This window comes from Rhinopithecus roxellana, chromosome 17, assembly GCF_007565055.1.
Source record: "Rhinopithecus roxellana isolate Shanxi Qingling chromosome 17, ASM756505v1, whole genome shotgun sequence".
Taxonomy (NCBI): Eukaryota; Metazoa; Chordata; class Mammalia; order Primates; family Cercopithecidae; genus Rhinopithecus; species Rhinopithecus roxellana.
The window spans coordinates 6,078,567-6,094,148 of record NC_044565.1 but is presented as its reverse complement, the minus strand read 5'-3'; the positions used below and the strand labels follow the sequence as shown (position 1 = coordinate 6,094,148).

At 50.5% G+C, this 15,582-nt stretch overlaps 1 protein-coding gene across 2 annotated transcripts; it reads right to left on the bottom strand.

The window, feature by feature from the left end:
- Nucleotides 1-281: 281 nt before the first annotated feature.
- On the bottom strand, nucleotides 282-7,757 carry LOC104679773 (cytochrome P450 11B1, mitochondrial). Of its 2 annotated transcripts, XR_004054188.1 has the most exons (10): nucleotides 7,519-7,757; nucleotides 6,976-7,131; nucleotides 4,959-5,158; nucleotides 4,612-4,815; nucleotides 4,173-4,327; nucleotides 3,637-3,803; nucleotides 3,163-3,241; nucleotides 2,889-3,086; nucleotides 1,033-2,425; nucleotides 507-864 (listed from the first exon to the last, which is right to left on the bottom strand). XR_004054188.1 is itself a non-coding variant. In XM_010385478.2 (9 exons), exons 1-9 carry the CDS (start codon nucleotides 7,755-7,757, stop codon nucleotides 2,312-2,314), a joined length of 1,512 nt encoding a protein of 503 aa, XP_010383780.1. In that variant the 3' UTR covers nucleotides 282-2,311. The 2 variants fall into 2 exon arrangements, 1 of the variants encoding a protein (XP_010383780.1); XM_010385478.2 differs by having other exon boundaries at nucleotides 282-2,425.
- Nucleotides 7,758-15,582: the final 7,825 nt, after the last annotated feature.

Sequence of the window (15,582 nt, the reverse complement as noted above, 5' to 3'; positions counted from 1 at the left end):
TGGCCCAGAACTTCAGGCACAAGACTGAGGCAGAGGGCTGCTGTGAAAGCCATGCCTAGTGGAGCCAGCGGAGCAGGACAACCCAGGATCCCAGGCAGGTGGAGCTACCGGTACCTGATTCCAGTCTGGGAGACCTGCAGGAATGCAACTCCAACTCAGGAGAGCTGCACTGCGGGCTGCACCCAGCAAAGCTGTGGGGGCAGAGCATCCTGAAGCCCTGGGGGAAAACAATCCCTGCGCCACTATGTTCAGAAGATGGAAAATCCAGTCAAAGGAGATTATTCTTGAGGCTTAAGGTTTAATGCTGTTGGTCACATTCAATTTTGGAGTTGCTTGAAACTTGTTACTCCTTTCTTCTTTCCTGTTTCTCCTTTCTGGAATGGGAATGTTTATTCTGTGCCTCTCCAACCATTGTATTTTGGAAGCACATAACATGTTTGATTTCATAGGTTCACAGCAAGAACAGTTGGACTCGGGATAAATTGTACCTTGAATCTTAATCCATATTTGACTCAGATAACATTTAAGTTACACTTTGGACTACAACTTTAAAGTTGATGCTAAAATGAGTTAAGATTATTTGGGGTTATGGGGGAGAAATGCATGTATTTTGTATATGAGAAGGATGTAGATTTTAGAGAACCCGAAGCAGAACAGTTTAATCTGAACTTTTGGGTCTGCCTCCAGAATCCATAGGTTGAAATCTAGTCACCAAGGTGATGGTAATAGCAGGGCAGGGCCATTGAGAGGGGAAGGGAATGCAGGCAGTGGCCTCTTGAATGGAATTGGCATCCTTATAAAAGAGGTCTCCTGGAGCTGTCTTGCCCTTTTCCACCATGTGAGGAAACAGCAAGAAGGTTTTACCTATGAAACAAGAGGTGGGTCCTCACCAGACACAGAACCTGCTGATGCCTTGATCTTAGCTTTCTAAGCCTTCAGAACCATGAGAAATAGAATTCTAATGTTTGTCAGCAACCCAGTCTATGGCATTTTCTTAGAACAGCCTGAATAGATTAACACCAAGAACTCTACCTAGGTGTGCTCCCAGCTTGGAGCACTTCCTCTCCCTGTACTGACTGAGTCCTGCAGGGCGTCCTGGAACTACTGACCACCACTGGAATGATGCCATAGGGGTTTCCCCTTTCATGGGGGAACAAACGCTCTGATCCTCATCAACCACCAGGAGCTGGCTGCGGTGATCTTTACCCTGATGAAAATCCTTGGAGATAAAGACAGTCTGGCTGGGCGCACACTCAACCTGGGTGCTTCCTCTCCCTGCACGGGAGCACTACTGAGTGGCCAGTTCAGGAGGGGTCAGCTCTCTCTGCTGGATTAGGAGCACATGAGGCCCAAGGCAGGTTCATGTTGGGAACTGCAGCCTCCCTGTGCCCACCCCAGGTCGTGGCACATGGCATGGCTCCGTATCAACCAGAGAAATGAGTGAACAAAAGGCATCTGAGTCCTTGTTGGCCCAATCCTGTCTCTCCTGTTGCCAGAAACATTTCTGGAACCACATCCAAGATTCCCACCCCACATGACCCTTCCATCTCCTCACAGCATCCTCAGGACCTTCCCCAGGGGACAGCATGGGAAGCAGCGGACCCAACACTCGCTGCTGGAACGAGGCCTGGTCCATGCAAGACGAGGCCTGGGGCATGAGGTTGACACGATCAGCTGGGAACACACGTCCCTCGAGACTCAGTTGTGTCACTTGAAAGTGAGGATGTGTCAGGACAAGTGACCACAGGGCCTTTTTACTCTACCCTGTAGGACCCTGTTCCAGGTGACAACTTTCAGAGAGGTCGGGGCATGCTCGAGCTGCCGGGGAGGCAGGCTGCAGGAGGGAGCTTGACTGCACTCTGAGATGCTGGGATCCCGTGTAATGACTCTGACACAGTCTGCACAGAGGCCATGGCCGGGGGAGAGGAACAGGGACATGTGAGAGTAGGCAGGAGGGCAAGGGACAGAATCACGGTGCCCTTGCATGGCCACACGAGGAGCCTGGAGCCAGCACTGGGAGGGGTAGAGTCAAGCAGTCCAGAGGGCACTGCTTGCTGGAGAAGGGGCCAGGTGGGGCTGGGGACAAGGTCAGGCCCTGTCAGAAAGATCCTCCCCAGCTGGGCCCTAGCCTTGCTGCTTAGCCTGGCAAACTCTGGTCCTGGAGGCCCTCAGGAGTTCCATTTGCACTGGGGCTGGTTAGACAGAGGGGTGGCTCAGGATGCTGTGTGTGTGGGAGAGAAGAGGGGTGGCCTGGGGTCAGGCAGAGAGGGAGGCTGGTGGCCAGGCTGAGACCCTGGATGCAGAGATGTGATTAGTTGATGGCCCTGAAGGTGAGGAGGGGGAACGTGCTGGGCCGCAATATGAAGCTGTAGACCATCTTTATATCCTCTTGGGTTAGTGTCTCCACCTGGAGGTGTTTCAGCACCTAGGACAGAAGCCGGGTTTCCATCTGGCCTGGTCCACAGCCCATAGACATGGTGCAGCCTCCTCAGACCCGAAAAGTTGCAGGGATTATACTGAAGGGGGAACAGCAGCCTGGGCCCCAACCTGTTTCATTCCTGACCAGCCCCATCTTACAGCCCAGACCCAGAATGTATCCAGCCCAAGTATTGCCCAAGCCCCACTATCCTGTACAGGCTCCACCCAACTTCCCCAGTTCCCACCTGACTCTGTTTAGCAGCAGCCTCACCCAGATGGTACCCTCCTCACCATACCAGCTTCTGCCCAGGACCTACACAGCCTCAACCTGGCTCCCAGTAACCCCCCTGCCCAGTCCAGGAAACATGCAGGCCACGCCCACTCCACCGAGGCCACTCCCACATTGCTCAAACCCCGCCCATGCTGCCCAGACCCCACCCAGGCCCCCTCCTCAGCCCAGGCCTGCTCACATGGTGCAGCAGCAGCAGCATCTCCGCTTCTGCCAGGCGCCGCCCGAGGCACTGGCGCATGCCAAAGCCAAAGGGAACATGGTAGAAGTTCCTGCCGGAGCCCCTGATGTCTAGCCAGCGCTGGGGGATATAGCGCTCAGGCCTCGGGAATAAGGCGGGGTTGCGACCCAGAGAGTAGAGGAACACGCGCACCAATGTCTGCGGACGCAGAGCGGGGCTCAGGGAATGACTGGGGAGGGAGGTTCTCAGCTGGAGGGGTGTGGGGCTCACTCACCCCAGCTGGGATGTGGTAGTTCTGAAGCACCAAGTCTGAGCTCACCACTCGCTCCAAAAACAGACCCACAGGGTAGAGCCTGGAGGTGGGGGCATCCACAGAAAGGGTCCTCAGCTGGACGGGGCTTCCCGAGCCCTCTGCAGCCTTCCTACCCAAGACCCCGCTAGAGGTCCCCGGCCCACGGGAAGCCCAGGTCGTGAGGAAGTGCTTCCTTGCACCTGCCGAGCCGGCCAAACCTCCCCTAACCTGAGCAGCCCCAAGCCCAGAAGGACATGCCCCACGTTAATCCCAAGGCTTGAGAGTTTCCAGAGGAAGAAGAGCTCCCTGTCCTTGAGGGAGAGGAAGAGCAGGTGCAGGGGGAATGGGCTGCTGGGTGACGCTGCTTATCAGCCCAGCTTCTGTCTGCCACCACCCAGTGGGGGCTGCTCTCCAGCAGGGGGCCAGGGCCACAGGGAGGGCTCAGCTAGCACCCACCTCAAGGTCTCCTTGAGGGCCGCCCGCAGCAAGGGCAGCTCGGTGGTTGCCTTCTGGGGATGTTCACTGATGCTGGCGGCGGCGGCCAGGCTCTCCTGGCGCAGGGCCTGCTGCACGTCGGGGTTCCGAGCCAGCTCAAAGAGTGTCATCAGCAAAGGAAACACAGTCTGCAGGAGCCACGGCTGCAGGGTCAGACCTTCCACAGGAGGACTCAGCCCCCGGGACACCCCTCCCAGGACAACCTCCCTGTGAGGGGTGGAGACATCCACGCCCTGAGCACGACAGAGCCCTGGGACCCAAGACTTCAAATCCCAGTTCCCATCCAAACCCCTTTCCCTGAGTCCTCCAGAAAAGGGAACCCCCATTCCAACCAAGGCAACCTGCAAATGTGTTTATCACATCACAATGTCAAAGAAGAAATGTGGGGCCCATAGCCTGGGGATGGGGCACGTGGGTGCCATGTGGCATTGGCAGGCAGCGTCTGGGAACCAGACTTGGCATCACCCTCTCTAGGTGGGGCTGGTTGCCGGCCTGACCGTGTCCACGCTCCCTGCAGTGAGTTCCATAGAGTTGGCCTTGATGGCATCTGGCGACAGTTCCGCATTCAACAGGAGTTCTGCCACGATGCTGGTGTACTGCTGAGGGCGGCTGAAAGCCAGTTCCTGATAGATTTTCTGGATACAGTTGTCGCCTGTCCGGGGAGCAGGAGACAGCCCTCAGACCTTGGTGCTGGGAAGCGTCCTTCAGTGTCCTCCTCCTGCCCAGCCTGCCCCAACACCCAAGTCTCCTCGCTCTCATCCCAAAGTCTCCAGATCAGCCCAACCCAGCCCCAGACTCACACCGATCTCCCTGGCAGGACTGTGAGGAACCCCCGGCCCTCCCAGTGGCCTCCATTCCCCGCCGGGTGGTGGAGAGGGAGAAACTGGGTCCCATGGTGTCCCTTCCCCATAGCACTGCCTGGGTCCCTGGCCTCACCGTACTGGAAGATGCAGTCCCAGGCCTCAAAGTGCTCCTTCCACACCTTGGGGCTGGTCCAGCGAGACAGGCTCCTGGGCATGAACATGAGCTGGACGGTGGATTTGAACATGACCTCCAGGGCATGGAGGAAGTTCAGGCTGGCAGAGCTGGGGCTGTGACCAACCAGGCCCAGCCGCTCTCCAAAAAGAGCTAAGTTGCTGGCTGCGGGGAGGATGCACTGCTGAGCACAAGGAAACCTCCTGGGGAGGCCTCCAGGCTGCCTCCCCTCACTCCCTCCAGCCCCCCGTCCCCGTCCCTGGCCACTCCAGGGTCTCTGAGGCTGGACCTTCCCTCCTGGCCCACACCTTCTATGGTGTAGTGGAAGATGCTGGGCTGGACGTCCAGGGTCAGGCTCCCCCGGGCGTTCTGCAGCACCTTCTTCCTCAGGGCCTGGGAGAAGTCCCTGGCCACTGTGTCCACCATCGGGAGGAACCTCTGCACGGCCTTGGGCGACAGCACATCTGGGTTCAGCCGCAATCGATTGAAGCGCCATTCAGGCCCATTCCTACAGAGGCCAGGGCAGAGCTTGTGAAGCCGCCCCAGAAACACACAGGCCCTGACCCGTATCCCATCCTCCTTGTCCCCAAGGGGAATCGGCCTGCAGGGAGCTGACTGGGGGCCCTGGCGGAAGCTGCCTGTTTGTGTTTGAGCTGCAGCCTTTTCTCAGAGCAGCCTCCAGGTGCTGGGCAAAGGCCACTCAGGTCTAAGCAGTGGTGAGACGGTAGCTTTTGCCTCCAGGTTTTGATGGGGTAACTGAGGTCATTCCCAGTACCTGGCACCCCGAGTTGGGTATCACCTCACCCATGCAGGCCCTCCCTGTGGTGGGGGGGAGGGATTTTCTGCAAGAAAGGAACTGACCCCTGTTGTCCAGCTTACCCTCCTCACCCACGCAGTTTCCTGAGGGGAGAGACTCTGGCTGCCCTCTCCTCCCCACCCTTCCCTGCCCTGGGCACAGTGCCTCTGGGGCTGCAGCTCCTGTGAAGTGTCTGCATCTTCTGCAGGGCAGGAACCGAGCTCTGTGCTTCATGCCATCCTCATCCACAGCCCAGAATGCGTTGGGGCTGCATGGATGCCCCCAGGGAATGGTGGGGTAGAATTTCCCCTGTCAGCCAACCTTCTACAAAACTGCTTCATGTCCAGCTGGCTGCTGTCCCGAGTTCACAGTGACGACAGGCAGAAGACGCACATGCACACGTGTGCCCGTGCAAGACCTCAACACACATGTGTGAAGAGACACATGTACACGTGTGCACAGACACTATACCCATGCCGGCACCTGCACATGCACACACAGACACCCGTGCACACACACCACACATCATACGTGCACACACAGACACTTGTGTACATGCACATGCACACACAACACGTGCATATGCAGGTGCAGAGGAACACACAGCATGTGCACAGATGCAAGACACGCACACACACAGGAGCACTCTCCTTCCTTCTGTTATGCGCATACAGCCTCCTGGACCTGCCTTCCTGGGTTCTGACTCCCTCCCAGATGTTGTCTATAGGCCAGCCTCAGTGAAGGTTCCCACCCACAGGCGCCCTTTTACCTAAATCCCGCTATTCCCAAGAGCGTTATCCTCCTGCCGTGGAGTGGGGGCTGTCGCCACTGTGACACCCTCGTCCAGTCCTTCCCCCATCATAATGGCAACGTCCCTGCAGGTGACCCACTCTAAGCACCAGCCTCTCCCTGTCCACCTGACCAGGCGCCACCCTCTCCACAGACCAGGAAACATCCTCCCCAGTGCCATCAACCACCCCACCTCATGCCTTGCTTCTGAGAACAATGGAGCCACCAGCCACCTGCGTCCCCACCTGCCTCCTGCCCAGGGCTGTCCCTATCAAGAAAGTTTGCTGGAACAGCAGGGACCACGAGCGCCCTGAGGCCGGCTGCAGCCCCGGTGAACACCAGGCTCAGCACTCACAGCCTGTGACCTGGGCCAGTGGGAGTCCCCTTCTCAGGACCTCAGTTTTCTGACCTGTGGGAAGGAGAGTCCCCAGACCGCAAGAGAAAGAAGCCGCCGAGGTCGGTGCAGAGTGGGTTCTCGCTACACAGAAGGGCTCATTGCTCTGCAGCCTCTCCTCTGCAGAGGTGCCTGTGCCCATTTCTCCACCACTGCCCTGCTTCCCCCAGCTGTAGGGCAGACGTGACCCCACAGGATGGCCATCCTGTGGGCTGGGTGCTCACCCTCACAGTCCACCACAGAGGCCCAGGGCGGATGTGTTTTCAGGTCCTGCCTCTCTTGCCTCCTCTCCGTGCCCAGGCTGCCCACCCTGCTCCCAGCTCTCAGCTCCTGACTTGCCCCTCACAGCAAGAACACGCCACATTTGTGCCCACGATGTTGTCTGTAGGCCACCCAGGGTTCCAAGCTCATCCGATGTGGGTTCAGGCTGTCCACCTGCTGCAGCTTCTCCACATCCTCTGGCAGCATCACACACACCATGCCTGCTCCTCCCAAGTCATACCTGTGGGGCCAGGCACAAGGCTCTACTGGACAGGGTCGTGTCCCCCCTGACCCCACTCTGCAGTTCCAACCCAAAGTGTCTCCTGTCCACCCTCCCCGCTCCTGGATTGGCGGCTTCACAGCTGAAGCCCTCCTGCTGGCTCCTCGGAACCTCTCAACTTTAGTGCCTCTGAGTCCTGCCCTATCTACAGCGAGCTGGGGTTTGCTCTGTACCATCCCCTGCACTGGCAGAGCCACAGACCAGCACATGCAGCACTCCCTCCCCATCCTCCAAAAGATGCAGAGTGCTGGGACTTGCTGGGAACGGCAGTGCTGTGTGCCCAGCAGGGTCCTGGGCAGCAGGGGCAGGGCTCTGGGTGTTCCCAGTGAGGGCCAGGGAGGGCTTTACCTGAAAATGGGCCCCAGTTCCTGGAAGGTCTCATGCACCTCCAAGTGCAGGTGCTCATAACCCTGCTCCCTCCAGATCTGCAGCAGCCTCAGCCACCTGTTGCCTGGACGCTGGGGCATGGCTTCAAAGGGCAGCACTGTCCTGGGGACCCGGGTGGCTCTGGTGCCCAGTGTCCGTGCCCTTTGTAGGGACAGCCAGGGTGCTGCCATGCACACCTCTGTCTTTGCCCTGAGTGCCATTCCAATGCTCCCTCCACCCTGTTCAGCCCCAGTCCTTTATCTTGCCTGGTGCCCTGCCTTGGAGAGGGATCACGTCATGGGAGAACTGGCCCTGGACCTGCCTGAGAAACCGAGGGCAGAGGTCAGGGCTGGAGGCGGGGACTGATTGGGAGTGCGTGAGGGTGGGGGGGGGGGGCAGAGCAGGCGGGGAGAGGGGAGGAAGGACTCTCCCTCCTCCTCCAGGGCTGAGAGGAGCAAGACAGATGGGGCCTTTATCTTATCCAAGAGCCTTGGATTATTCATTTCCTTGCAAGGTTCATAGCAAAAAACAAGGGAATGAGTTGGCTTTAATTGTATTAAACCACATGTATTTTTTCACTTTTTAAATTTTTCATTTCATTAACTTTTAGTTGACAAAGTTACATGCATCTATCCTGTACAACATGATGTTTTGGAATATGTATATTGAAGGGGTGGCCTGCCCCTCCACACCTGTGGGCGTTTCTCGTTAGGTGGAACGAGAGACTTGAGAAAAGAAATGAGACACATTTCTCTGATGGCCAGTGATGACGAGCATTTTTTCATGTGTCTGTTGGCTGTATGAATGTCTTCTTTTGAGAAGTGTCTGTTCATATCCTTTGCCCACTTTTTGATGGGGTTGTTTTTTCTTGTAAATTTGTTTGAGTTCTTTGTAGGTTCTGGATATTAGCCCTATGTCCGATGAGTAGATTGCAAAAATTTTCTCCCATTCTGTAGGTTGCCTATTCACTCTGATGGTAGTTTTTTTTGCTGTGCAGAAGCTCTTTAGTTTAATTACATCCCATTTGTCAATTTTGGCTTTTGTTGCCGTTGCTTTTGGTGTTTTATTTTATTTTTTATTTTTATTTTCATTTTTATTTTTTTATTTTGAGACGGAGTCTTGCTCTGTCGCCCAGGCTGGAGTGCAGTGGCCGGATCTCAGCTCACTGCAAGCTCCGCCTCCCGGGTTTACGCCATTCTCCTGCCTCAGCCTCCCGAGTAGCTGGGACTACAGGCGCCCGCCAGGTCGCCCGGCTAGTTTTTTGTATTTTTAGTAGAGACGGGGTTTCACCATGTTAGCCAGGATGGTCTCGATCTCCTGACCTCGTGATCCGCCCGTCTCGGCCTCCCAAAGTGCTGGGATGACAGGCTTGAGCCACCGCGCCCGGCCGCTTTTGGTGTTTTAGACATGAAGTCCTTGACCATGCCTATGTCCTGAATGGTATTACCTAGATTTTCTCACACCAGTTAGAATGGCGATCATTAAAAAGTCAGGAAACAACAGGTGCTGGAGAGGATGTGGAGAAATAGGAACACTTTTACACTGTTGGTGGGATTGTAAACTAGTTCAACCATTATGGAAAACAGTATGGCGATTCCTCAAGGATCTAGAACTAGAAATACCATATGACCCAGCCATCCCATTACGGGGTATATACCCAAAGGATTATAAATCATGCTGCTATAAAGACACATGCACACGTATGTTTATTGTGGCACTATTCACAATAGCAAAGACTTGGAATCAACCCAAATGTCCATCAGTGACAGACTGGATTAAGAAAATGTGGCACATATACACCATGGAATACTATGCAGCCATAAAAAAGGATGAGTTTGTGCCCTTTGTAGGGACATGGATGCAGCTGGAAACCATCATTCTCAGCAAACTATCGCAAGAACAGAAAACCAAACACCACATGTTCTCACTCATAGGTGGGAATTGAACGATGAGATCACTTGGACTCGGAAAGGGGAACATCACACACCGTGGCCTATTATGGGGAGGGGTGAGGGGGGAGGGATGGCATTGGGAGTTATACCTGATGTAAATGATTATTTGATGGGTGCTGACGAGTTGATGGGTGCAGCACACCAACATGGCACAAGTATACATATGTAACAAACCTGCACGTTGTGCACATGTACCCTAGAACTTAAAGTGTAATAAAAAATAAATAAAATAAAACAAAATAAAAAGAAAAGAAAAGAAATGAGACACAGAGACAAAGTATAGAGAAAGAAAAAGTGGGCCCAGAGGACCGGCACTCAGCATACAGAGGACCCACGCCGGTAGCCTCAGTATTTATTGATCATTATCTTTACCATCTTAGAAAAAGGGAAGTGACAGGATAATAGGATCATTGCAGGGAGAAGGTCAGCAGTAAGACATATGAATAAAGATCTCTGTGATATGAATAAGTTTAAGGAAAAGCGCTGTGCCTTGATATGCATATGCAAACATCTCCATAAACCTTCTTGGTGCATAAAGAGCAGCATTGCTGCTAGCACGTCCCACCTTCAGCCCTACGGCGGTTTTCGCCTTTCTCAGTAAACAGAACATACAATGCGGTTTTACACCGAGATGTTCCATTGCCCAGGGACGGGCAGGAGACAGATGCTTTTCTCTATCTCAACTGCCAGGAGGCCTTCTTTCCTCTTATACTAGTCCTCTTCAGCACAGACCCTTCACGGGTGTCAGGCTGGGGGACGATCAGGTCTTTCCCTTCCCACGAGGCCATATTTCAGGCTATCACATGGGGAGAAACCTTGGACAATACCTAGCTTTCCTAGGCAGAGGTCCCTGTGACCTTTGGCAGTGTACGTGTCCCTGGGTACTTGAGATTAAGAGAATGGTGATGACTTTTAACCAGCAAGCTGCCTTCAGGCACTTGTTTAACAAAGCACACCCTGCACAGCCCATTATCCGTTAAACCTTGAGTCACCACAGCACATGTCTCTTGCAAAAACAGGGTTGGGGGTCGGGTCACAGATTAACAGCATCTCAAATACAGAACAAAATGGAGTCTCTTATGTCTACTGCTTTCTATATAGACACAGTAACAGTCTGATCTCTCTTTCTTTTCCCCACATATATAAAAGCTGAAATATAATTTCGGTCACAATCAAGATAAATAATATGTTTGTTAGCTCAGATACTTTTTTGTGTGTTTAGAATACATCAAGTCTACTCCCTTAGAGATTTTCAAATCCATGGTTATTAACCATGGTTCCCGTGTGGCATCATCAATCTCTTGGCCTTTTCCCCCCTGGCTAACTGAAACTTTGTATCCTTTCACCTGCTGACCAGTGTCTCCCCACCGCAGCCCTCCACGCACCTCTGCCTCCCTGCCCGCAACCGCTGGTAGCCACCATTCCACTCTCTGCTTCTGTGGGTTCTACTTTTTTAGATTCCACATATAAGTGAGATTATGTATTGCCATTTGCCTTTTTTGTGCCTGGCTTATTTCACATAACCATTTTCCAGATTCACCCATGTTGTCACAAATAATAGATTTCCTTATTTTTTAAGGCTGAATTAAAACCTTCGTGTCTATGCTCCACATTTTCTTTATTCATCTGTGGATGGACACTTAGGGTGATTCCATGTCTTGCCTATTGTGAATAGTGCTGCAATCAACATGGGAGTGCAGGCATCTCTTCAGCATACTGATTTCATTTCCTTTATCTGTATAGACTCACCATGATATGGGTGGGTCGTATGGTAATTTTATTTTTAAGTTTTAAGAAACTTCCATTCTGTTTTCCCTAATGGCTGTGGTAATTTACATTCCCATCAACAGGATACTAGAATCCCCTTTGTCCACATCCTCACAACACTGTCATCTTCCCCCTTTTTTATAGAGGCCATCCTAACCAGTGTCAGGTGATACTTCCCCTTTTTCTTTCTTTCTTTTTTTTTTTTTTGATACAGTCTCACTCTGTTGCCCAGGCTGGAGTGTAGTGGCATGATCTCGGCACACCACCAACCTCCGCCTCCCAGGTTCAAGTGATTCTCCTGCCTCAGCCTCCTGAGTAGCTGGGACTACAGGCACACGCCACCATGCCTGGCTAATTTTTGTATTTTTAGTAGAGACAGTGTTTCACTACGATGACCAAGCTGGTCTCGAACTCCTGACCTCATGATCTGCCTGCCTTGGCCTCCCAAAGTACTGGAAATGTAAGCGTGAGCCAGTGATATTTCATTGTGGTTTTAATTTGCATTTCTCTGATGATTACTGGTGTTGAGCACCTTTTCACATACCTGTCAGCCACTCATACATCCTCTTTTGAGAAATTTACTTGACGTTGAAACATACTACAAAGCTATAGTAACCAACACAGATGGGTATTGGCGTAAAAACAGACACATAGATTAATGGAACAGAATGCAGAGCCCCGAAATTAATCCATGCATTTAAGGTCAATTGATTTTTGACAAAGATGCCAAGGGCATACACAGGGAAAAGGACAGTCTCTTCAACACAGTGTTGAGAAAACTGGGTATACATAGGCAAAGAATAAAATTAGACCCTTATTGCACAAGACCTTTCTTGCATTGCTATAAAGAAATATCTGAGACTGGGAATTTGAGAAATAGATTGAGAAATAGACAATTCAGGTCCTTTGCCCATTTTTTAGTCCAGTTACTTGTTTTCTTGCTATTGAGTTAAGTGCCTTATATATTTTGTATATTAAACCCTTATCAGTTATAGATTTGCAGGTATTTAGCCCCCATTTCTCTTCACTCTGTGGATTGCTTTCTTGGTTGCCCAGAAGACTTTTTTTGTTTGATGTATTCTATTTGGCTATCATTGCTTTTCTTGCCTATGGTTTTGTGTTAATATCCAAAAAAAAAAAAAAAATTTGCTAAGACCAGTGTTGTGGATTCTTTCCTCCGTGTTTTCTTCCATGGTTTTTATAGTTTCAGGTTTCACGTTTAAGTCTTTAATTCATTTTGAGTTGATTTTTCTATATGGTGGGAAGTAAGTGATATCTTAAAAATTTTTAATACGGTTTGGATGTGTGTCCCCTCCAAACCTCATGTTGGAACGTGACCACCAGTGTTGGAGGTGGGACCTGGTGGAAGGTATTGGATCATGGGGGCAGATCCCTCGTGAATGGCTGAGAGTGTCCCCTTAGTAGAGAATAAGTCATCTGAGTTCACACGAGATCCGTTGTTCAAAAGAATGTGGCACTTTCCCCCTCGCTTTCTCATGCCTACTCTCATCATCTGGTACACCAGCTCCCCCTTTGCCTTCCTCCATGACTGTAAGCTTCCTCAGGTCTCTCCAGAAGCTGATTAGATGCCAGTGTCATGCTTCCTTTATAGCCTGCAGGACTACAGCCAATTAAACCACTTTTCTTTATGAATTGCCCAGAATTTCCCAGTGCAGATATTTCTTTATAGCAATGCAAGAACAGTCTAGTGCAATAAGGGTCTAATTTTATTCTTTGCCCATGGATCTCCAGTTTTCTCAACACCATGTGTTGAAGTGAAAGAAATCAGGCACATTTCTCAATTTCCTGGGCCCAGTACAAACAACATATATCTCTCAATTTCCTGGGCCCAGTACAAACACCATATATCTCTCATATCTCTCAACTTCCTGAGCCCAGTACAAACACGTCCCACCATATATCTCAACTTTAGAAAAACACCACCTGGAAAAATCCCTGATAACGACACAGCTGTTTGTAGTTTTACTGAAAGCACGGGAACCAATAGATCACTGCTAAATGTATAACTTAATATGTTAACCAATTGTAACCTAAAGAATTCCCTTGTTCCTCTGTAACCTTACAAGTCCTATTTACATCGGGCTATAAAAAGCAAGCGCACGCATTGTTCAGGGCCCTCTTGTATGTTGTGGAATGGAGGGACCAAGTTCGAACTTGCAGTAAAGATCCTTGCCGCTTGGCTTTGACTCTGGACTCTGGTGGTCTTCTTCGGGGAATAAACGGTCTGGGCATAACATCAGAGCCTATCCTTTCCCCCCTGTATGTTCTTGGCATCTTTATCAAAAACCAATTGACCTTAAATGCATGGATTAATTTCTGGGCTCTGCGTTCTGTTCCATTAGTCTACGTGTCTGTTTTTATGTCAATACCAATCTGTGTTGGTTACTATAACTTTGTAGTATATTTCAAAGTCAAGTAGTGTGATGCCCCTCAGCTTTGTTCATTGTTGCTCAAAATTGCTTTGGCTAATTCAGGATTATTTTGTGATTCTCTAACAATTTTGGGATTGTTTTTTCTAGTTCTTTGAAAACTGTCTTTGGAATTTTAATTGGAATTGTGTCAAATCTGTAGATTTTGGGGAGTGTATGGACATTTTAACAATATTAATTCTTCCAGTCGGTGAATACTGGATTTCTTTACATTTTTTGTGTCTTCTTCAATTTCTTTATTTTTATTTTTCGTGTTTAATTTTTGTGAATACATAGTAGGTGTATATATTTATTGGGTGTATTAGTCCGTTCTCATGCTGCTGTGAAGAAATACCTGAGACTGGGTAATTTACAAATAATACAATCATGGTGGAAGGCACCTCTTCACAGGGTGGCAGAAGAGAGAATGAATGCAAGCAGGGGAAATACCAGACACTTATAAAACCATCAAATCCCATGAGACTAATTCATTATCACGAAAACAGCATGAGGGAAACTGCCCCCATGATTCAATTACCTCCACTTGGTCCTGCCCTTCACATTTGGGGATTATGGGGATTACAATTCAAGGTGAGATTTGGGTGGGGACACAAAGCCAACCCATATCATGGATTATATGCTTTGATACAAGTATGCAATGTGTAATAATCACATCATAGAGGATGAAGTATCCATCTCCTCAAGCATTTATCCTTTCTGTTACAAGCAATCCAATTTGTTTTACTCCATTGCCACATTGCTATAAAGAACTACCTGAGACTGGGTAGTTTATGAAGAAAAGAAGTTTAATTGACTCACAGTTCTGCAGGCTGTACAGGAAGCATGGCTGGGAGGCCTCAGGAAACTTTAAATCATGGTGGGAACTGAAGGGGAAGCAAGCACGTCTTACCATGGCAGAGCAGGAGGGAGGGAGGGAGAGAGAGAGAAAGAGAGAGAAACAGAGAGAGAGAGAGAGAGAGAGAGGGCGGGGGGAGAGCGAGAGAGAAGGGGGAGGTGCTACACACTTTCAAACAACCAGATGTCATGAGAACTCTATCACAAGACAGCACTGGGAGAATGATGCTAAACCATTAGAAACATTTTCATGACCCAGTCACCTCCCACCAAGCCCCTCCTGCAATAATTTATGATAATTTACATTTCCATCAACAGGGTACAAGAGTTCCCCTTTGTCCACATCCTCACTAACACTTTTCAATTTTGGGGACTGTCAATCATGGGTATTAAAATTAGACATGAGATTTGGGTGGGGACGTAGAGGCAAACCATACCATTTTGTCCTGGCCTCTCTCAAATCTCTCATGTCCTTCTTACATTTCAAAATACAATAATCCCTTCTCAGCAGTCTCCCAAAGTCTTTTTTTTTTTTTTTTTTTGAGGCAGAGTCTCGCTCTGTTGCCCAGGCTGGAGTGCAGCGGCGGGATCTCAGCTCACTGCAAGCTCCGCCTCCCGGGTTTACGTGATTCTCCTGCTTCAGCCTCCCGAGTAGCTGGGACTACAGGCGCCCGTCACCTCGCCCGGCTAGATTTTTGTATTTTTTAGTAGAGACGGGGTTTCACCATGTTAGCCAGGATTGTCTCGATCTCCTAAGCTCGTGATCCGCCTGTCTCGGCCTCCCAAAGTGTTGGGATTACAGGCTTGAGCCACCATGCCCGGCCCCAAAGTCTTAACTCACTCCATCTTTAACCCAAAAGTCCAACGTCTCATCTGAGACAAGGCAAGTTCCTTCCACCTATGAGCCTATAAATTAAAAAACAAATTAGTTACTTCCAAGATATAATGGGGTATACAGGCATTGGGTAAATGCTGTCATACCAAATGGGAGAAATTGGCCAAAACAAAGGGGCTACTGGACCTATGCAAGTCCCAAATCCAGC

What these genes read in the sequence shown, in the direction of transcription:
- LOC104679773 (XM_010385478.2), bottom strand. Translation starts at nt 7,757, where the DNA reads ATGGCACTCAGGGCAAAGACAGAGGTGTGCATGGCAGCACCCTGGCTG. An exon ending in GGACTGCATCTTCCAGTACG is followed by an intron (nt 4,328 to 4,611) that starts GTGAGGCCAGGG and finishes CTCCCCGGACAG; the next exon opens with GCGACAACTGTATCCAGAAA. An exon ending in ACTACCACATCCCAGCTGGG is followed by an intron (nt 3,087 to 3,162) that starts GTGAGTGAGCCC and finishes CTGCGTCCGCAG; the next exon opens with ACATTGGTGCGCGTGTTCCT.